General features: G+C 41.5%; 1 protein-coding gene across 1 annotated transcript in view; it reads left to right on the forward strand.

The window, feature by feature from the left end:
• The window catches only part of PGM5 (phosphoglucomutase 5), a 193,260-nt gene that overhangs the window by 101,974 nt on the left and 67,714 nt on the right, over positions 1-23,572 (forward strand). Inside the window, exon 8 of the mRNA XM_007466766.1 lies at positions 17,724-17,839. Within this exon, the coding sequence (XP_007466828.1) occupies positions 17,724-17,839 (116 nt within the window). The remainder of the gene's footprint in view (positions 1-17,723; positions 17,840-23,572) is intronic.

Genomic DNA, 23,572 nt, shown 5'->3' on the forward strand with positions numbered 1-23,572 from the left:
AGAGATAGCTGTTTGGGGAAGAGAAAGAGAGGCCTTGAGAGGAGGGGGAGCTTCCACTTGGAGGCACATAGATTGTCTCCTCCGGTGCAGCTAATCACACTCACTTCCTTCTTTGAATTCCACCTGCTTGAGCTACATTTCACAGAAAACAGAGTCCTGCAGGATAGGTCAAGAGGACAGTAACACGACTGTGGGTCTCCTTCAAACTCCTGCCCCTCTGTTCAGGCAGGTCCAGCATCAGCCACGCTGCCAGGACAACCAGGTAGCTACATCATCCAGGCCAGGGGGGTGTTGGGGAGAACACTTAGGGAAGCCTGCACGGGATGTCCCTTGATGTCCCCGAACCTTCAAGGCAGAGCCCTGGTCCCATCCAGAGGCTTCTATCCAGTACCCCAGGGGCCCCTGCTAATTTCATTAACAAACCTCCCTTCTCTTCTTGGGTTAGGTCAGAGGTTCTCAAACTGCTTTTCTGTTCACAGGCATAACCCGCTCCCATCAGGAGCACCTGTTGCCCCCTGCAGTGATTCTCAGGCAGGTGGAGCTCTGCCTAGTAGAATCTCCCCACCTCTGAGTTTCTGATAATCCCTCCTGACCCTGTTAGAATGTAGCTCAGAGGTTGTTTTTCAATCAATAAACATCTCTCAAGCACCTGTTCAGTACCTGGCCCTGTGCTAGGAGTTGGTCTTCAGAGAAGGACACAGCCCTTGTCCTCCTGAAGCTGCTGGAGGACATGGGCCAGGACAGTGATGTTTTGCACGAGCCTATGGGAGAGCAGAAGAGACATCTGTGATGGGGTGATCTTGTTGCCTTCAAGGAACCTCTGCGGGTCTGGAGGTTCTTCCCAGAAACTGAGACTTAAAGGACATTTAAGAGTTAGCTAGCTGAAGTGAGGGAAGCTGTATTCCTGAGTCCTGGGGGACAGAAAGCATGGCTTATCTGGAAATTGCAAGCTTTTGGAGTCCCTGGAAGGTAAAACTAGAGAGTACTTCTTCAAGGGAGGACAGACTCTTTCACTTGATGCCAAGCTTGGCCCCCCCAAGGTCATAGCCCTTTTAGTTCCCATGCAGCACCTTCCCAGGAAACACTCTGCCAGTCCACAGTGGAGGGAAGCAGGGTGGTGGCAGGTCCCGATCCCACACAGCCATCTCTCAGGTTCAAACCCCTCTGGCAGCCCCTGTTTCCTTGCAGGCTATCGCTAATGGATGAGTCACTTTTCTTTGAAGCCTTCAGAAGACCCACTTACCCCAAGGAGGGTGAGGATTTCTGCCTGTTAAACTGTGCTGCTTTTCTGGTATGTTTACTGTGTCACAAACACCCCCATCTCTTCCTGTGAGGACTCACAGAAATGCAGCGACTTACCAGCAAAAGTTAGTGAAAGATGGAGTCAGGATTTTAACCCAGGTTGCTCCACCCAAGAAGCCCAAGCTTTTTCCACTCTGCTGCCCAGTCTCCCTAGAGCAGGGGTCCCCAACCTCCGGGGTCTAATGCCTGATGATCTGAGGCATTTCTATAATAATAGAAATAAAGTGCACAATAAATATAATGAGCTTGAATCACCCATCACGCCACCCCTAGTCCGTGGAAAAATTGTCTTCCAAAAAACCAGTCCCTGGTGCCAGAAAGGTTGGGGACCGCTGCTAGAGCACTACAGGAGAAGTGAGTGGGGAAGTAAACCCACTCCTCTCAGTAGCAGGTATTGTTATTATTCCAGTTTCTTGGATGTGAACCGCAAATAAAAGAGGATAAGTGGCCTATGAGGGTCACAGGATGAAAAGTATAAGAGCTGCTGTTTGAGCTCAGGCTTGTCAGATTTCAGAGAGTGCAGTACTTACAGGCTAGGGGGCCGGTTGTCCCGTTCACATTTGCGGCAAGTGCTGTGGTGCTGCGAGGGCTGAACCTCAGCCTGCCAGGGTTTAATTGCCATCTTCCGTATTCTCTTGAGACAGACTCACATCTAGGCTAACCCTGATGTTCAATGCCAATCTGAGTCTGGACTCCCAATCGAATAATATCCTCTGAGGACTTCTTAAACATTGTGCAATATGTACATCAAAATTTGGTTATTAGCATTTTGAATACACACACATATATATGTATGTATATATATCATATATATATTTGTCATATTTAATCCAAATCCTTCACTCTGTATATATCTTTAAAGTAATAGAATGTTTGTAAATAAAGGTTTTTATCTTGCCCAAAGTCTCTCTATATACGTACATATATATGTGGTTGCATTGCTTAATGGATCACCATCATTTGCATATAGTTTGTCTTCACTCACAGCTTTTTATAAACCCTCCTAGAATAAGAATCTTCTAGAAATAAGAAACACTACTTGTTATAAGTATAGACACCAAGACCCACTAATTCAAGATATTCTTGTGGAGGGGCCTAGCAGTCTGTACCTTTAATAAGTACCCCAGATGTTTGTTATTATCAAGAAAGTGTGGGTAGCACTGGCTTCTTCTGTGAAACTGAGTGATTAAGCACCGCCAGCAAGACAAGAGAAGAGGGAAACTCGTCCAAGCTGTGTGCCAAGTGAGGCCTTTAAAAACACTACCTGGGGGCTTCCCTGGTGGCGCAGTGGTTGAGAGTCCGCATAACGATGCAGGGGACACAGGTTCGTGCCCCGGTCCGGGAAGATCCCACGTGCCGTGGAGTGGCTGGGCCCGTGAGCCATGGCCGCTGAGCCTGCGCGTCCGCAGCCTGTGCTCCGCAACGGGAGAGGCCACAGCAGTGAGAGGCCTGCGTACCGCAAAAAAAAAAACCAAAACAAAAAAAAACACTATCTGGGTACCCCATAGATGTCATCTTACTCTAAGTTTATAAAAGTTTACATCGTAGGAAGTCATTTTGCTACTTTTATTTGAGTTGAATATGCACATTTGGTTTCACTAGGGGAAAGAACCCCAACTGTCATATTTCATCCAGCTAGAAAGTCTGTTACAAGTGAATGACCATATTTTTCTTCTGACCTTTGGAGCATTGCCTTGAGATTTTTCCAAGAAACTCAGTCAGTAGCCTAGTGCCAGGTTAGTGTGCTGGGGTTGCATGCTTCCATATCTGGCTTTCCAGATGGGCATTATTAACTGCATTGGATATTGGCAGAGAAAATGGGAGCTGGCTGAGAGAATTCTGGGATGGAATGTTCAGAAATAAATTTGTAGGACCTGCTGAAAATAAGTAAAGTATATGCAGAATGTGGTGGGGATACAGTGAAGGAGAAGATGAAGCATTCTCCCCGAAACCTTATTGTGCAAGAAACTGCCTAAGATTCTGACAAGAGTTACACCACTTTCCCTTGCCCCCAACACACACCCACACCCACACACACAATACACATGCCCACCCCCCCCACATGTCCACACACATAGAAGCACACACATACACACACATGCCCACATGCACTTGGGTCATTTTATCCCTCATTGGCATCCTCAGCTTCTTGCCTAGGGCCTTTGATATTCATAGCCTTAAAAATAGAGACCTGAAAACAATTACAGTTGATCCTTGAGCAACACGGGTTTCAACTAAACGGGTCCACTTATATACAGATTTCTTTCACTAAATACCTACTACAGTAATACATGATCTGAGATGGGTTGAATCTGCAGGTGCAGAACCATGGATTCAGAGGCCTGACTGTAAAGTTACATGCGGATTTTCAGCTGCACAGGTGGTAGGTGGCCCTAACCCCTGTATTGTCCAAGGGTCAACTGTATTAACTCCAAAATGAAGAAAACTGCAACATCGACATGAGTAACTGCTTAGTTTAATGTAAAAATGTAACATTTTGTCACTTTATTATTAAATTTAGTATCCAAGTAGTCAACGCTTGAAAATAATTTGTAGTATGTATTTTCTCATTTTGAAAGGATTCCCAAGTGTGCATGATAGATGAGAAATCTTGTCAATAGTTAATTGAGTGACTTGTAGCCTCATTTCAAAAACAAAATTATAAAAATCCTTTCAAGATTCTTTTAAAGCAAGAAGTCAGTTTTTATGTGAGATGTAGATATATTTTAATATGGTTGGTATGATATGGGTTGACGCCTCACCCACACATGCACACTCACAGAGTTCACCACTTCTGAATGCTATTGGGTAGGGCATACAGTTGGAGAAAAAGAAAATGTGCTGTTTAAAGCTGTGTCTTCAACAGTCCAAAGACTGCAAAAGGCTTTAGGGTCCACCCTTAGTCATAGGACCATTGGGGAGGGTGTGATCCACCCCTTGCTACACCAGGAATGTGTTTAAGGGACTTGAGAGCCATAGCTTCTGCTCTGGCTACACGCAGGTGAAACTGATGGAGAGCTTCTGCATCCAGTTGCACAGGCTGTGCGTTGTGTAAGGGCCCCACGTTCCAAGGGGGCAATGTTCACACTGAAGACACTTAACATTTAAATATTTATTATGATAGTGTTTTCACAGGTGGCATTAAAGTGCTCTCTTCTAAGAAAAGCAGTGTGCTACCACACTTTTTTGAAAGCTGGAAATTATTGGGTCTCAAAGATGATGTTGTACCTTTAGCACCAGGGCACTGCTTGGGCTGTAGCCTGGGCCGATGGAAAAGGCAGTGCTTCTCTCTCTCCACTCATCTGTATCATCCCTTCACCGTAGGAAGTGGTGTCTTGACCTGAAGAGAATTGTTCCTCTCACAGGAGACTGTGCCCCTGCAGTGGTTCTCAATGCCCAGAAGCCATCGTGTCCTCTGCTGACCCTGTCCCTCCTCTGTGGGTCCCCAATTAGGCCCAGCAATCAGCCGAAAACATGGAGTGGATCCACACAGAGAAACATGTCCGTGCCTCAGTCTCTGAAAAGGGGGAAAGAACAGTTGAGAGGCATCTAATTCCCCACGGAGACTCCACTTCTTCAATTAATTTCAGGAACTGTGTGTTCTCACCAACCTATTTTGGTCCGCGTCCTGCAGAGACCACTAGGCCCTCTGAGAGAGAGCCTATCCCACTGCATGGGTCACCCTAAATGCAAACAGCTGCTTTCCCCATCTCCTTCCTCTTCCCCTACTGCCTCCCTAGGGACAGAACCCCAGGACCAGATTTAGATAGCAAAGAGCCCTGCTGTCAATCACCCTCCCTGGCCCTGCCCCTGGGCTGCCTCTCTGTTGAGCCCAGAGCCTCCTGAACTCCAGGACTCGGAGGAGGGTGTCCGCTTCCCAGAGATGCCCTTCCAGTTAAGTCGTGTCTCAAGCCTCTTTGGGAAAGGCATCCTCCTGAGAATCCTTTTTTTTTTTTTTTAAACATCTTTATTGGAGTATTATTGCTTTAGTGGTGTTAGTTTCTTCTTTATAACAAAGTGAATCAGCTATACATATACATATATCCCGGTATCTGCTTCCTCTTGTGTCTCCCTCCCTTCCACCCTCCCCTATCCCACTCCTCTAGGTGGTCACAAAGCACCGAGCTGATCTCCCTGTGCTATACGGCTGCTTCCCACTAGCTATCTATTTTACATTCATCGGCAGGCGGACTCTCAACCACTGCGCCACCAGGGAAACCCTCCTGAGAATCCTTGATGTGACTCCAGACTATTTGACATGTTCCTTCTCCCTTGCTCTTCAAAAGCGTTCAGTGGGAGTAAAGTCCTTTGAAGCACACCCCGCTATAGTCATATAAGGGATATATTTCTTGGTTTATCTTAACTAGTGTTTTCCAGCATGTGCTGCATGGAACGTCAGCCCCACGAGGTGCTACTTATAAACATGAGAAATATGCACCCTCCCCTCTCTTTAAAGTTTTACAGTGAAATGAGCATTTAGTTCTGAGAAATCCCGCAAAGGTAAAGAGAGACCAGCTGTACCATAATCTCCTACCTTTTCACCATAAACTTACAGCAGTGGACTTGGTAAACTAACATACACTTATTTAGAAGTAAGGGTATCAATCTTTTCAGCCAACTCTTTGTAAGTAATTCCACGTGGAAGTTCGTCCACCATAACTTAATTTTATCCTGAGCTTTCAATGGTCTCATGTACTTGCTCCCTCTGGTATTTGAAGGACTTAGTTCTGGAATCTAAATGACGTTTGTACCCACGTAGAAGTCTGTGTTCCGAGAGAGCCCACAATGTTTGTGTGGAATTAACAAATGTCATTAAGTACTTGCTCTGTGCCAGTCAGAGACCTTGCCCTCTGGGGGCTCACAGATTAGAGGCAGTCAGCTGTCCCAAAATCTAATGCAATAACCTGTGCTGAGTGTGTAATTGGTAGGGCTTCCTGTGGCAGCACAAAGAAGGGACTGGACACATTGACCTGGATAGTCGAAATAGCCTGAGTGTAGGGGGCTGGATGAAAAGAGTGCTGGGTATCTTCCATTTGCCCCGGGATGCCTCTCCACTCTCTCCCTACACTCTGTCCCACAGGCTGACCTCTATGGACTGTATCTACTGGCTCATCTTCCGTCCCGATTTCAGTTGGGTTTGGACAATTGGGGGCACTACAGATATCAGGCAGTTGGAGGAGGATGGGGTCAGGAATTGATTTCTCTCCTTGACGGGTTCCTATGGGCTGGCAACATGTCTCCTCTGAAGGTCATGGCTCCTGCCAGGCAGCCCTCTCCACCCAGCTCTGTCTCTGGTTCCAGGAATGAGCCTGGGGGTGGCGTAATGCTCACCCTGATGTTACTTGCCCTGGGGTACTGTACTGTCCATTGTGCTCCCCTTCTCCACTGCCCACACCTGTGTAAATAGCACCTGTGTTTTGTTGTTTTTGTTTTTAAAATTTATTTATTTTTGGCTGTGTTGGGTCTTCGTTGCTGCACATAGGCTTTCTCTAGTTGCGGCAAGTGGGGGCTACTCTTGGTTGTGGTGTGGGGGCTTCTCATTGCAGTGGCTTCTCTTGTTGCAGAGCATGGGCTCTAGGTGCATGGGCTTCAGTAGTTGCAGCGTGTGGGCTCAGTAGTTGTGGATCGCGGGCTCTAGAGCACAGGCTCAGTAGTTGTGGTGCATGGGCTTAGTTGCTCTTTGGCATGTGGAGTCTTCCTGAACCAGGGATCGAACCTGTGTCCCCTGCATTGGCATGTGGACTCTTAACCACTGTGCCACCAGGAAAGCCCAGCACCTGTGTTAAACTCTCCTCAAATTACTCAATTTGAGTGTGTCATCTATTCCTGTTGGGATTCTAACTGATATGAAGAGTATCCCTATCTATGTGAACTATGTGTGCCAGGATCTGAAGCTGCATAGTGCTTTAAGGAGGCTCTACCAAAATAGCAGTGTGCTTTGGCAGGAGGATAGAGGGAAATGCAGGAAGCAGCAGATGGAGAGGTAACAATGCTAACAGCTGTTGCTGCTGTCCATGCACTTCTCTGAATGTTTGGGGCTTCCCAAGGATCACCCCATTTAGTCCTCCCTGAATAAGGAGATTCAGTGTTATTACATTTCACAGGTGAAAGAGCTGGGCTTATTGAGTTTAAGTAACTTGGCCAAGGTCACTCAGCCAAGAAGGGGTGGAGCTGGGTGGGGACTCAGGCAGTCAGAATTCAGAGTCCATCCTCTCGTCCACGCAAAGGTGTTTGGACTTGATTCCACGGCAGTGCACGTCTGCCTACCTTTCCTGTCCACTCAGCTTTACCTTGTGCTGTAAACATCATTTCTCACAAAAGAACATCAACTTCTCCAATAGTTTCTTTCCACATAACTATGTCTTATTAAAACAAAACTTTTTAAAAAGGTAAATTAATGTGGCATGAGCTTTCTTTATACTTATCAGCAAAATTAAACCCAATCCTGAGTAAGGATGGACATCCTGGAAGGGTAAGTGCAGCCTTGAATATGTGATATCTTTCAGTTGGGGTGGGTGTTTCTGTGTCCCTCGATAAATACTCATTTTCTCAGAGCCCATTCAGGGATGGCTGCCTGATGACTTGACCTGACTTCCCAGGAAACAGCGAACTGGGTCATACATTAAGCCACAGATCTTTGAGAAAACTGATAATGGCATGATATTTTAATGTTTACCTCTGCTCATGGTATTACCCATAGAATGGTGATGTAGCATTACACAAATACTTCTTTTCTCTGGGTTTTGTTCTTCCTTTAAAACGAGTATCGGGCTTCCCTGGTGGCGCAGTGGTTGAGAGTCCGCCTGCCGATGCAGGGGACACGGGTTCGTGCCCCAGTCCGGGAGGATCCCACATGCTGCGGAGCGGCTGGGCCCGTGAGCCATGGCCACTGAGCCTGCGCGTCCGGAGCCTGTGCTCCGCAACGGGAGAGGCCACAACAGTGAGAGGCCCGTGTACCGCAAAAAAACAAAAAAAAAACGAGTATCATTTTACAGCCGCTGTATATTTATTTAATGTTCCATGCCCAGATGTCCCATTTCTCCTGTTTTATGACATAAGAGCAATAAGATTTTTTAATACCATCCAGGAAAAGTTGCTGATTGAATCCAGAAGAGGAAACACAGAAGGTTTTAAGAATGAGAAGCTTTGTTTAGTGAGATGTTTTATCTCCTGGGTTAGAGCTGTCACATCAGTTAGTAGTTACTACTTTTTGTCTATAGTTGTAAAGGAATTGATTCTAAATCTTCCAAGGGTATTATATACGCTTTTAAAAAAGCTTCAGTAAGGTGTCAACATACTTTAAAATTCAAAGCAAAACAAAAAGACAAGAAGATGCTTCACTTTTTGCTTTTCAGGGAGCAATCTCATGGGAATCTGAAGGACAGCTGACAGTCAGTCTTCTCTTTCTCTCTCAGCTTAACTGGAACACTCGGGGCTTAATATTTGCCAGCCCTAGCCCCTCAACAGTTTTTCTTTTTTGAAAATAATTAGAACCAGGAACAATTTACATCAAAGTTCTCAAGCATCAAGATGGTAAACATAGACACTTGTTGATTCCCAGACATAGGGTTCCTGAGTATTTGCTAGCTTAAGAGAGTGAACCTGTGATTCTTTCAATTTTACGTATTTTTCTCTCGGATCTTTGGTCCAAGTCCAAAGCCAAATTTTTTCTTTTAAGTGAACATCCTCAGAAATATGCCTGCCTTATGTTTCCTAACAAAACTTAAAATCAAATTGGGAAGGATCCTATTTTCCTCTGTAACACTTACCTAAAATGAAAGTACAGAAGCTTTTAGATATAGCAGCAAAAGCCCCTGGGTTTGGGGTCCACCTTTGTTTGTTTTACAATTGCCCCAAATCTAGAATTTTTTAGGGAGCATGAAACATACAGTTATATTTTGCTTTTTTTTAAAAAATAAATATTCTTTAAATGATATGTCCATTTCCCTTTGGATTAAGTGAAAGTTCCAATACCCAGAACAGTAATAGTGTTGTAATACCGTAGGACATTTCACAGTTGTCAGAGCACTTTCTTTTCTTTTTATACCATCTCATTTGATCCGTATGACTTCCCTGATAAGACAGGCAAGGGAGGTGTTATTTAGTATGTGAGTTTTGCGGTTTAGACCAGGCTGAGATACTAGAGGCCCCAGGAACAAGCAGCTCGCTGCTAAAGTTGACATATATTAATATTTATATATATGGCTGAAAAACTTTTGTGGTCATCTTATTGTGATAGCCTCATGTTTTATATTTATTTTACCTGAAAGTGTGAGTTGCTCCATTCAAAAGATGAGGAAAGAGAGAACTTTGAGATTGGTATTAGAAAACAGGGCCTAGTTGAACTCTGCTTATTCTCAGCTAAGGCAGCTGAGTAGGCTGCCTTAGAAATGCATTTAAAGTGCAAACTCACATAAGCCTTTTACCTCAGAGCAGCTCCAGCCAGCAGTGCCAGATATCAAAGAAGGGATCTGGGAGTGAACTCATCCATGTGAAAATACTAGGGGACAAACTTGCAGGCAGTTTTGTTCCATGTCTACCAGACCTTAACCAGCATGTCCAGAAGACTATTAAACTCCATCTTCAGTAGTTTATTTCTTGGGATGATGTAAATAAGGCTAATTTAAACATACACTCAGTCATAAATACTACAGGGGTTTTTTCTTTTAAATAAAACAGCTTATGGAGCCCGATATCAAAAAAAGAAACAATCCAGTTAAAAAATGGGCTGAAGACCTAAATAGACATTTCACCAAGGAAGACATAGATGGCCAAGAGGCACATGAAAAGATGCTCAGCATCACTAATTATTAGAGAAATGCAAATCAAAACTACAATGAGGTATCACCTCATGCCGGTCAGAATGGCCATTATCAAAAAATCTAGAAACAATAAATGCTGGAGAGGGTGTGGTGAAAAGGGAACCCTACTGCACTGTTGGTGGGAATGTAAATTAATACAGCCACTATGGAAAACAGTATGGAGGTTCCTTAAAAAACTACAAATAGAACTACCATATGACCCAGCAATCCCAGTACTGGGCATATACCCTGAAAAAACCATAATTCAAAAAGAGTCATGTACCACAATGTTCTTTGCAGAACTATTGACAATAGCCAGGACATGGAAGCAACCTAAGTGTCCATCGATAGATGAATGGGTAAAGAAGATGTGGTGCATATATACAATGGAATATTACTCAGCCATAAAAAGAAATGCAATTGAGTTATTTGTAGTGAGGTGGATGGACCTAGAGTCTGTCATACAGAGTGAAGTAAGTCAGAAAGAGAAAAACAAATACTGTATGCTAATGCATATATATGGAATCTAAAAAAAACCAAAATGGTACTGATGAACGTTGTTGCAGGGCAGGAATAAAGCGGTAGATATAGAGAATGGACTTGTGGACATGGCGTGGGAGGGCGAAGCTGGGGCGAAGTGAGAGTAGAAACATCGACATATATACACTACCGAGTGTAAAATAGATAGCTGGTGGGAAGCAGCCGCATAGCACAGGGAGATCGGCTCGGTGCTTTGCGATGACCTACAGGGGTGTGATAGGGTGGATGGGAGGGAGGCTCAAGAGGTAGGAGATATGTGGACATGTGTGTGAATGTGGCTGATTCGCTTTGTTGTGCAACAGAAACTAACACAGTATTGTGAAGCAATTATACTCCAGTAAAGGTCTATTTTAAAATAAATAAATAAATGTTAAATGAAGCATAATATATATTTAACAAGGCACATCTCATGCATAGCTCAAGGACGTTTTACAAAGTGCACACACCCATGTAACTACCATTGTAGATCAAGAAACAGAACAGCATTCCTGAAGCTCCCTCGATCCCCATTCCAATCACTACCTCCCCCTCTTCCCCAGAGATAACCTCTATCCTGGCTTCTGTCACCAATGACTAGCTGTTTTGGTTATTTTTCCCCAGCTTTATTGAGATATAATTGACAGATAAAACTATAATATATTTAAAATATACGACGTGATGATTTGATACTGAGAGACATTGTGAAATTATTATCACAATCAAGTTAATTAACTCATTCATCACCTCACATAGTTTTTTAGTGAGAATTCTGCTTTCAGCAAATTTCAAGTACACAGTACATGTTAATAACTGTAGTCACCGTGCTGTACATTAGATCTTCCGAACTTATTTATCTTTTAATTTTTTATTGAAGAATAGTTGATTTACAATGCTGTGCCAATGTCTGCTGTACAGCAAAGTGACTCAGTTATACACATACAGACATCTTTAGAACTTGTTTATTTTATAAATGGAGATTTGTACCCTTTGACCACCATCTCCCCATTCCACCTCCCCACCCCAGTCCCTGGCAATCACCAATCTACTCTCCATTTCTATGAGTTCAGCTTTATTTTTTTTTTTAGACTCCACATTTAAGTGATACCTTACAGTATTTGGTTTTCTCTCTCTGGCTTATTTCACTTAGCAGAATGCCCTCCAGTTTTCATTCATGTTGTTGCAAATAGCAGAATTTCCTTCTTTTTTTATGGCTGAGTAATATTCATTGTATTTATATACCACAACTTCTTTATCCACTTATCTGTCATTGGACATGTAGGTTGTTTCTGTATCTTGGCTACTGTGAACATAGGAGTACATACTGTGTACTGTGAACATACTGTGAACATACTGTGAACATAGGAGTACAGATATCCTTTCGAGATCCTGTTTTCATTTCCTTTGGTTAAATATCTAGAAGTGTGATTACTGGATCATATGATAGTTCTTTTTTAATTTTTTGAAGAGAGGACCTCCATGTTATTTTCCATAGTGACTGTACCAGTGTACATTCCCACCAACACTGCACAAGTGTTTCCTTTTCTCCACATCCACACTGGCTCTCTTACTCTCTTGTCTTTTTGATAATAGCCATTCTGTCAGGTTGGCTAAAAACCCAATAATAGGTGTGAGGTGATATCTCATTGTGGTTTTGCTTTGCACTTCTCTGATGATTGGTGATGTTGAGCATCTTTTCATGTATCTCTTGGTCATTTGTGTGTCTTCTTCAGAAAAATTTATTTTCCTATTTAGACCCTTTAACCATTTAAAGAAAATTAGATTGTTTTTTCTTGCTATTGAGTTGTAAGCATTCCTTATATATTTTGGATATTAACCCCTTATTGGATATAGGGTTTGCAAATATTTTTTCCCATTCCATAGGTTGCCTTTTCATTTTGTGTGTTGTGAATATCCTCTTTCGTAAAGTGCCTAATCAAGATTTTTGCCCATGTTTTAAAGGTTATCTGCCTTTTTTATTGATTTGTAGGAGTTTTTACATATAAACTACGTATAAGTCTTTGGTTGGATATATGTGATGCAGATATCTCCTAATCTATGTAGATGGAGGCTTTTTAAAAAGGGACTGAGAGTTCAGTATGTAGAAAATAGAACCAAGAGGTGTGCTCAGCTCTTAAGAAAGTGGATGTTCGAAGATAAATTGAAGGAAGAGCGACCTGGATCTTGTCCTTTTAAAATCTATTGGAACTTTCTTAAAGTAGAATTCCAAGAGTAGCTGATGCTGCCTCATGTACTTGTTATAATTAGTCATTTTTTTATTTGGCTGTTCTCTCACAAGGTTAAAAGAGAGTCATTAGTAACCGTTGGTATTCCAGTAGAATATTGTCACATACAATGACGTAGTACTGTATAATTAAGTTAATATATATTTTAATACCTACTGTGGGCATGCACGGCGCTGGATGCGGGAGGTGCAAAGGTGGGTGTGCTAGCACCTCTACATGTAGTGAGCTTTTAGGGATCTTTCAGGATGCTTTTGTATCTGTTATCTTGTTTGAGCACATGAGGGTAAGGCGACCACCAGACTGGTAAAATAGAAATAATTTGTCCTTCTGCTTCTCAGACTTTTGACTCTCATATATTCACTGCCCTAATTCTGTAACATCTTTATTTTCAAGAAATGCCTTTGTCTTATCCTGCTAGCCCCACCAATTAATACCTGGAGAAATTCTCTTTGCTCAAAATGACTAATTTAAATAAAACATGCAGAAATTACTTAATTATTTCTTAATATAATATAAGGAACCTACAATGAGAAAAGACCATAAAATAGAGATACTTTTCCCCCTTGCTATTCAACAATACTCCTTAAATAATAGATATTAGTCAACTGAAATCATGCAGAATTTATTGAGGGCAAGTCTGACAAGGTATTATGTTATCCTAGACATTGAAGAGCTATAATGGTATATAAGATGCAGCCCCTGCCCTCAAAGAACTAACACACTGGTGGTTGTAGTGGTGGTATCTGTGTGTGGAGGGAGAGTGTTAAGAAGGTAACAACATATACAATGACAATGTGAACATAAAAACCCCCTACCAAGAGAGGAAGCCTAGGGCAGGAAGGGTTACTTTGGATTGATAGCGGCAATGAAAAAAGAATTGTATTTGTTCCGATAATGGAGCTGGTGCTACAGAACTAATCCCAAAGTGTACAATGGCTCAGACATGGCAAGAGCTTATTTCTCAGTCATTAGAAGTTAAAAACAAGTGTTCCTGATTGGTGACTAATTCTGCTCCAAATGGTGATTCAGAGATCCACATCCTTCCAACTTGTAGGTCCACCATCTTCAGCATGTGGCTTCTAGGATTGCCGGGCTTGTCCACATTAGACTGGCAGAAGGAGAAAGAACATGGAGGATGGGAAATTTTAATAACCAGATTTGAAAAGCGTGTGCATTGTCTCCACTGGGGTTCTGTTGGGTAGAACTCAGCATGTGGCCACAGTGAACCTCATGGGAGGTTGGGAAGTGTAGTCCAGCTGTGTGTCCAGGAAAAGATACTTTTGTTGACCACTAGCAGCCTTTGCCACAGGATTCATGATGGCAGGGCATTTAAGATAGGTTTTGAAGCAGAGTGAAGTATTTTGAGAGAGATTGGAAAGGAGGATTAATCCAGGTAATATGAAAAGCATAAAGAAGGACTCGTAAAAAGCAACAACAAAAATGCAAGAGCATATTTAGAAAATAAGAGATGGTTCAGTTTTTAGCAGCATATGGGGAGTATCATGGGAGAAAGTATTGGCAAAATAGGTTGAGGCTCTTTCCAACCTGAAGCCACATTTTTAGAGGTTTTAAAATCCGCACTAAGAAGCTTATATCCACCATGTTTTTTTGTTGTTGTTGTTTTTTGTTTTTTTGCGGTACACGGGCCTCTCACTGTTGCGGCCTCTCCCGTTGCGGAGCACAGGCTCCGGACGCGCAGGCTCAGCGGCCGTGGCTCACGGGCCCAGCCGCTCCGCAGCATGCGGGATCCTCCCGGACCGGAGCACGAACCCGTGTCCCCTGCATCGGCAGGTGGACTCCCAACCACTGCGCCACCAGGGAAGCCCACCATGGTTTGTTTTGTTTTGTTTTGTTTTGGCTACCAAGGCTCACTCCCATTTGCAGGAAAATTGTGGCCCAGATTCATTTTCTTTCTTTTCCTTCATATGCTGGTCTTTCCTAGAAAGTGAGTTTTGTTTGTCTCTGACACATGGTGGTGGTAGTCAAGGACAGGAGTGCAGACCCTCAGCATGAGCAGCTTCATTTTTACCTTTTGTATCAGAGACTCCACTGGGGCCTCCTGCCAAAAACCAGTCTAGAGCCTGGTATCTACTGAATGTTATGCTTGGGATGGATCCCAAGTTCAGTAGAGGGAGAAGGGAGGGGCATTCCTTTCTGACTCTAGGACACATCAACTCATGCTCAGGATCCGGGAATTTAATTACCCAAATTGTTATCTTAGCTTGTACAGCTGCAAATGTGGCTCATAGTTATAAAAGTATCCGGTCCTTTAAAATCCAGCCTCAGCCTTCAGCCTGATGACCTCCTGACAGTGGTCAGCTGAGAAGGGTGGAGCTGGGGAAATCCTCTCCCCTCCTTTCAGTTCTGCCAACTTGGCTTTGAACCAACAAGAATGTTTTGGCCAGAGAATATATATCCCCACACCCTCTAGCCTCTCTCTTACCCTCACCTCTGCCCCATGTTGCATATTTCTATTTCGTAATCTTATGCATTCATTTTAGCTAAATTAATTTTGACCCCGGCTTTATTATGCGCTGCCCTAGAAGGCTTCTATGTGAATGATTTCTCCTTCCTTGAGCTTCTGACCATAAATTAATGGCTGTGAAAGCTTACCTTTGCTCTCCAATTTGGAGAGGATTTATTTCATTATTCCTACCAGGATGTAAACATGATTGTATATCTTTCTTAGACTGCTGAGGAAAAGAGAACCTTTGATGTAACACCCAAGCATCCAAAAGGTGCTTGTTTTCAAAGCAAACTTTTTTTTTTAAGGCATTTTTTTTTTAAGTTGAACCTTTATTTATTTATTGGCTGCGTTGGGTCTTCATTGCTGCACGCAGGCTTTCTCTAGTTGCAGCGAGTGGGGGCTACTCTTTGTTGCGGTGCATGGGCTTCTCATTGCAGTGGCTTCTCTTGTTGTGGGCTCTGTGGGCTCTAGGCATGCGGGCTTCAGTAGCTGCAGCACGCGAGCTCAGTAGTTGTGGCTCGCAGGCTCTAGAGCACAGGCTCAGTAGTTGTGGCATATGGGCTTAGTTGCTCCACGGCATGTGGGATCTTCCCGAACCAGGGATGGAACCCGTGTCCCCTGCATTGGTAGGTGGATTCTTAACCACTGTGCCACCAGGGAAGTCCCTCAAAGCAAACTTGAAAGAGACTCGGCACACAGTTTTTTCAAGATTGTGAGCACATTAATTACATTTGGGTTCAATGGAAAGAGAAGTGTTATGTTCCTCTGGCAAGAGTTCTAGATATTTTTTCCTCTAGGTGGCCACAAAACAAACCTAAAGAAATCACTATTACATCATGTCCTTTGTCCTCTGTGTATTTTTCTTCCTCTTCTTCACCGAGATACCCTCACTGGTTCCTCTCCATGGTCACCTTCTGCACGTACAGTCATCAAAGGACTAAACCTTGCTGGTGGCAGGCATTTGATGTTTTTCTCTTTGGGTTGCTTCCATGTGGGGCTGATGAAACTCTTCAGGCCAGTGTCTGTGGCAGCAGCTCATTCCCCAGCTAACTTTGAGGTTTGTATATATCTTGAAGCACTAAAACATTTGGGGAGACAGCATGGTGTAGTGGAATGGAACATGGACAGAAATTAAGCAGACTTGGGTCCAGAATCTAGCTTTGCCTCTTATCTCTGTGAGATCTTGAACAAAATACTTGACCTTCTGGGTCCTCTGAGCCTGAATTTTGGCAGTAGAGCTTAGTTTTAGCTGTTTTTTAATTTTATCTAAATGGAACTGTATAGTGTATATTCCTTTGATACTGGTTTCTTTCACGTGATATTATGTTTGTGAGATTCATTCAAGTTGTTGCATGTAGCACTAGTTTGTTCAATGAAATTTATACTATTGCATTATATATTGCAAATCATTTGTCCCTTCTACTTTGATGGACTTTTGTTTCAGTTATTACCAATTGTGATCATTTAAAAAAAAATCATGTGTACATACTCTGTTGAGTAATGTCACATGCTGGGTTCCCCAGGAAGCAGCTCTGAGAGAGATTCGCTTGCAGGAACTTTATTCCTTTCTGCCATCAAGATCAAAGTTTCCTTCAAGAGCAATACCTATGGGGGAGTGAGGAAGGAGGATCAGACAGAGAAGTTGGAGCTAAATGGCCCTACAGAGTTGTGCCAAATAGGGGCAAGAAGCCTAGACCTTTATACATCTCTCATTTGCCAGGCATTGGATGTGGATTGACCCAAGGAAGGGAGCATGATTTTGAGTGAGACATCTCTCTTTAGCAGAGAGTGGGGGCCACATCCGTGAGCTGTCACCATTCCTAGAAGCCATCAACATTCCTAGAAGCTGGTAGAGTGTTCCAGTCCTAAAAGTCCTAAAATGTGTGTGTGTGTGTGTGTGTGCGTGTTGGAGGTGAAGCTGAGCAGTGCACCACAGTGTCTACTACATCGTTAGTATTAACTTCTAGGAGTTGAATTGCTGGTTCATAGGATATGTGTATATTCATCTCTAGTAGATACTGTCAAACAATATTCCAAAGTGTTTGCACCCAAATACCACCTTAATTTAAATTCTGAGATTCCCCAACTGGGATCTTACCACCAAGATAAAGGAATATATATAGAAGTGAAACATAAATGTGAGAATATGCTATACATTAACTGAACATCTTCTATATTATGGGGAAAGCAAAATTGAGTACCATTGGAATAGGCTATTTATCATTCTCTACCTTATGGCTTGACATCTTGAAAACTGTCCACGTTGTTCAGGATGTTCTAAAATCTAGTTATGGCATTAACAGATCTTAAAGACTTCCTTATGTGCTGAGGAAAAAAAAAAAAGGAAAGGAGAAATATGAATTAACTGTTGCCTCGAATTTCATTTTTCAGAGTGGCCAAATCAATGAAGGTCCCTGTGTATGAGACCCCAGCTGGATGGAGATTCTTCTCAAATTTGATGGACTCAGGCCGGTGCTCTCTGTGTGGAGAAGAGAGCTTTGGCACTGGTAGGCTTTATTGGGTTGGTGTTACTGGAGAGGGTGGCTGCAGAACTCTGTGACCCTAGTTTGGGGACCTGTGAGTCCACTGTGAATGAAAGGCTGGTGAAAGAGTTAGAGGCAAAAAAAAAAAAAAAAAAAAATCAGAGAAACCTAGTGGGATATGTGCTATGACATCTTCACGTCTTCTGCCCATTTCTTCTTCTTTTTAGAGAGAGAGAGAGAGAGAGAGAGAGGGGAAATATATCAAATTCCCATGTGTTCATCACATAGTTTCAACCATCATCAACTCCTGGTCAGTCTTACTTTATCTCTACCTTCATCCACAAGAGGAGCCCTCCCCTCTGATTATTGTGAAGCAATCCTTAGTGTGAATCTTATAAGTGTAAGGGGTACTGAGGGAAAAAAAGAAAAAAGAATATTTTATATATATATATATATATATATATATATATATATATATATCTGTAGTACCGTAAGTAAAGCTAAGGGGCCATTGGAGAAATGTAGATGTGAACTAAAGCAATGTCAGGGGAGTTGGAGAAGAAGACACTACTTGAAGCAATACATATATGCCATAGCTTTCGACTATCACTACAGCTGAGGATCTCATCAGATCTTTTCAGAGCTATATCACACTGTTTACTTAGATATTGATATTACAGTAAACTAAACTTTAAATTTATTATAAATGTAAGAGATTTATAGATGCTTTATTTGAATTGTAATATATATATATATATATATATAACTGTAGTACCATTATCACACCTAAAATGTTAAAAAATAATTTCCTCTTTCACTATTTTAAAGATGTCACACCGTTGTCTTCTGGCTTGCATAGTTTCTAAGAAGTCGGCTCTAATTCTTAGCACCATTGCTCTGTATTTAAATTTTGCTTGCTTTCCACCTCTGGCTGGCTTCAACATTTTCTTTTTATCTTTTGTTTTTAACAGTTTAACAATATGTATAGGTACATGTATTTTTTTTAACCCTGCTTAGGGTTCTTTGAGATTCTTGGATCTGTTGTTTGTTATTTTTCATTAATTTTAGAAAATTCTCTGCCATTATCTCTTCTAATATCTCTCTTTCCTTATTCTCTCCTCTCCTCTGAGACTCTGATTACATAGTGTTCGATAATTTGTGACCACGTGTTGTCTCAGAACCCTTACATGCACTATCTGGTTTTGTTTACTCTTTATTCTTTTTGTGTTTCAGTCATGATAATCTCTATTGGCATATCATGAATTCTTTCCTGAGCTGTGTCCAGTCTTTTGCTGAGCCCAGTGAAGGATTTCATCTCTGATATTGTAGTTTTTATTTCTAGTATTTCTCTTTGACTCTTTTTAAATAATTTTCATCTCTTTGATGAAATTCCTGATCTGTTTGTGTCTGTTGTTTATCTTTTCCATTAGATCATTTAACATATTAAACGTAGTTATTGTAAACTTTCTGTCTGATAGTTCCAATAACTGGTTATTTTCTAACTCTAGTTCTGTTGATTGCTTTGTCTCTTGATAAAGCAACTGTTTACTCTTTCTTGATTTTTTTCATGTCATAATTTTTCATTGAATGCTGGACTGTATGTATATAAGAACAGTAGAGACTCAGGTAAATAATATTTATACACAGAAATGGGCATACCTCTTCTTCTCTCAGGGCATTAGTGTGCAAAGTTACATTAAATATAGTCAGGAGTTGAGCTGGGTTTGGATTTTATTGTTTCTGTTATAATCTTTAGTATATCAATGTATCACAGACTTCAAACTCTTCCGGTAGTGGGATATTTTTACTACGTACTGAAAGTGGTGATGGGGAGATGGAGGAGATTTTTCAGCGTTTCTGTTGCATTCACAGCTTTCAGCAGTTACTGCATGTCTGTGGGACAAAATAGACCTCTATTATTAGGTACTTGACCCTTTTCTAGTGGCAGCAGGTCCGTTTAGTATTGGTGTAGGATTCTGGGCCCAAGGTTTCCTACTCTTTGCCCAGGGACAGAGAGTTTTTACTTCAACCCCTATTTCAGAAGCAGTGGACCTCTGCCTGGATCCTAGGGATGAGAAGGTTTGAAGCTCATTCATCCAGGAGCTTAAGGCTTTTGTTTCCTATGAAAGAAATGTTTAGGGAGCTAGAAGGGTTTCAGGCTTATCTCTTGGCAGGAGTTGATCATTTCCTGCATGTCAGCACCACCAAGTCTCTCTCTCTCTTTTTTCCAGTCTTTCTTGTGAGTACCCAGTGGAGCCTATGGGAAATAACTTGGAATGTGCCCTTCATATCTGGGACTCCAAGCAATTTAAAACTATCATAATAAGCTATACTTGGCCTTTAAGAATGTTTAAAACTCTTATGTGACTTCTTATTATTCACTTGTGTGGAAGCATCCTCTTTCTCCTGTGCTCTGCTAAAGGTGAGATGGTTTGTGTCCTGTCTTGCCTTGAGACTCTTTGGAATTCACTTTATTTCCTGTGACCTCAGATCTTTTTTTTTTTGTTTTTTAAAGTTATGCTGTAGTTTCCTGGCCTTTTCTTATTACTGGGATGGGAGTGACATTCTCTTATAGATTTCCACATCCTAAACAGAAGTGCAGAAGTGGAACTCCAAAAGTAATTTCTTAATAATTTCTCCTATTCTCAACATTCCCCTCCTTGATAAATTTTTACAATTAGGATCCAAAAGATCTTACATCATAACTCGTTGATATCTCTTAAGTCTCTTTTAATCTGCATTTCTCCCCTCTACATTTTCTCTTTCTAATTTATTCATTGAAGAAACTGGGTCATATGTCCTATAGAGCTTTTAACAGCTTTGATTTTAATGTTAATATCTTCATTTTCCTTTCTAATTTGTTTACATAACATATAAACATATAACAGATAAAGAAAAACTATTGATTAATATGCCTTTTCTCTGGTTCACAGCCACCTTAACAGATTCTATCATTAATTATGACATTTTCTTTTCTAAAAAGTCTACATTTTTAGGTATTCAGTCATATAATTTATGACTAAAGATTTTTTGTGTTTTCTAATATTTAGATCTTTTAGTTCATATTCTTATGGCACTGGCTGCAATCTTCAAAATAATATTAAATAACAATTGAGATAGTTCATGATTTTAATGGAAATCTATTTTGATGATTTCTTTTTAATATTGGTAAAATCCCTATCATGCTTATGTAGTTTTTTTTCCTATTCTAATATTTCTTGGAATCATATTATAAATGGCTGATGGAAGGTGCCCTTTCAGAATCAAGTGATATATTAATGCTTTTTTCCTCCTTTATTATGTTAATTTAATGAAATATGATTGATTTACTGATACCAAACCATCCTTGAATTCCTAAGAATAAGTCTTATTTGGTCATGCTTAAACAGATTGCAATAAAACCACTCTAACTAGTCATAATGACAGCATTTCAGGCTATGTCAGGGTTCCCGAAGGAATTTTCTCCTGGGAAATTTTCTCCTTTTACCAAAATCAGCTAGACGCTAATAGCATTAATGGTGCAGAAGGGTTAGCAGGCACCTTTTTCTCCTTGGAAAAAGATCATATCAAGCTCTCTCAATTACTAGTGTTTGATCTCAGAACTTACGGATGGCAGGTCTGCTTGGGATAGTTGAAACTGTTATACTTTTTCTCTGCTGAGGCCTTAAAAATAGGTGTTCTGTGTATCCTTTTTGGTGTTCTGTGTGTCTAAACCAGTGACTGTGACTCAGAAAATCAAGGATTGTATATTGTATATAATAATTCTGCCTGCTGGTTATTAAAATAACAAATCTAGCAACTGGAATGGAAACTGATAAGTCCAGGTTGTCTCTCTCTCTCTCTCTCTCTCTGTCTGTCTTTATAAACATTCGTTGAGTGCTTACAATAGGCCATAAATTTATAGTCTTTAAAATTAAAGGATAAAATATTATATGTATAAACCATATTATACCATTAATAACAAATGTTTGTTGACTTCAATTTAATAAACATTTATTCAGTACTTACAGAGTACAAGGCACTGTATTGGATGGTATGTAGAATACAAAAAAGACCATAGCCTTAAGAAATTCAAGATCTTTAGGGTACATAGTTAGAAAGGTGCACAGGTGAGTTTTCTACAAAGCAGAAACTTTAAAGTTCCACAATAGAGGAATAGAAAAAGTGCTGTGGGAGATGAGGAAAGGAGAAAGTGGTTTGGAACTGGAGGCTCAAAGCAGACTTCCTGGAAGAGATGGAATTTGGGTAGTTCTTAAAGAATGGGAAGGATTTGCACACATAAAGATGAAAGGACAGAGCCTTGTCAGATGGGGGCAGCAATGTCAAGAAGGGAATAGAAGTGGGAGAGTAGGGGCCATGTGTTGTAAGTAGCCAGCTGTTCAGTTTGTCTAGAGAAGTATTTTCCAAATATGAATCAAGACGAATTTGGGGTCATGAGGTTGGTATAGTCGTGAACAGCTTTTTAAGAAAATATAATAGGCTAGAAACTGTCAGAATGCATTGAATTTAGGAAAGGTAAATGTTATTTTGAGAAATATTTATATGTAAATATGTGCACAGGTATCTACGTGTTTGCTAGATCTCACAGTAAAATGTATTTATTGTGGGTCATGGCCAAAAGACTGAAAAAGACGGGTCTATATCAGGGGTTGGCAAACTTTTTCTGTAAAGGGCCAGATAGTAAATATTTTAGGCTTTGTGAACTGAGAGGCTATGTATGGTCTCTTCCACAATTACTCAACTCAGTAATTATAACACAAAAGCAGCCATAGACAGTACATAAATGAGTATGGCTGTGTGCCAATAAAAGTTTACTTACAAAAATAGGCCTAAGTGCAAATTTGGCCCATGGGCTGTAGTTCACTAACCTCTGACGTATAGCGTAGGGTAGAGAAGGGAGTATCAAGAAACAGTCTTGGAAATACCAGTGGGGAGGGGCTCATTTCTGAAGCCCTTTGCCTGCCTAGCTTAGACGTTGAGACTTGACTCAACTGGAAGTAGGAAACCATGGTCTTCACAGGGGGGGAGGTCTGCGTGCAGCCCCTTTCCAGCAAGCTTTGCTTTCAGACTGTTATGCTGATTGCAACATGTAGGCTGGACTAGAAGGGACTTTTAAAAGCCTCTCACTGTTATATTTGCTTGCCATTTTCCTTTCAAGGAGCACAAGAGATTTTTCAATGTGTAGAGCTCTAAAGGTATTGCCCACCCCCACCATTCTTCAGGTTCTGGTGACATTGGCCTGATTTGCCAGATGAAGCTCCTGAACCCAAGAAGTAGTTAAGTGACTCACCCAGGGCCCCAGAGCCTGGAAAAGGCCTCCACTTGAATTAAATTACAGTTGAACTAAAAGGTCTCCTGCCCTACGGTGTATGCTGCTTTCCACTGTGCTGATCATTCTTTCCGATGAAAGCAATGGCTAATTCCATCTCTCCAGCACCCGACAGTGAATGACTGTTAGAAGGCCTGAGGAACTGGACCACTCAGTCTTGGAAGGAAAAAGTGGATTCATGCTGTTCCTTATTAATGCCGGTTCTTGGAGAGGCACTGAGCTGAATGTGTAAGAATCACCTGGGAAGCTTGCTAAAAATATAGATTTTCTATCCTACCCTTGCTTGGAATCCTTGGCAAGGTGGAGCCTGAGAGTCTGCATTTTAAATAAGTATCCTCATGTAATTCTGATGTGCAGTCAGGAGTAGGAAACATTACTCTAGTGAAAACCAGTATTTGTTTTTCATCAGGAATGGTAGAAAGAGGGTG

Source organism: Lipotes vexillifer, unplaced genomic scaffold (assembly GCF_000442215.2).
Source record: "Lipotes vexillifer unplaced genomic scaffold, Lipotes_vexillifer_v1.1 scaffold948, whole genome shotgun sequence".
Taxonomy (NCBI): domain Eukaryota; kingdom Metazoa; phylum Chordata; class Mammalia; order Artiodactyla; family Lipotidae; genus Lipotes; species Lipotes vexillifer.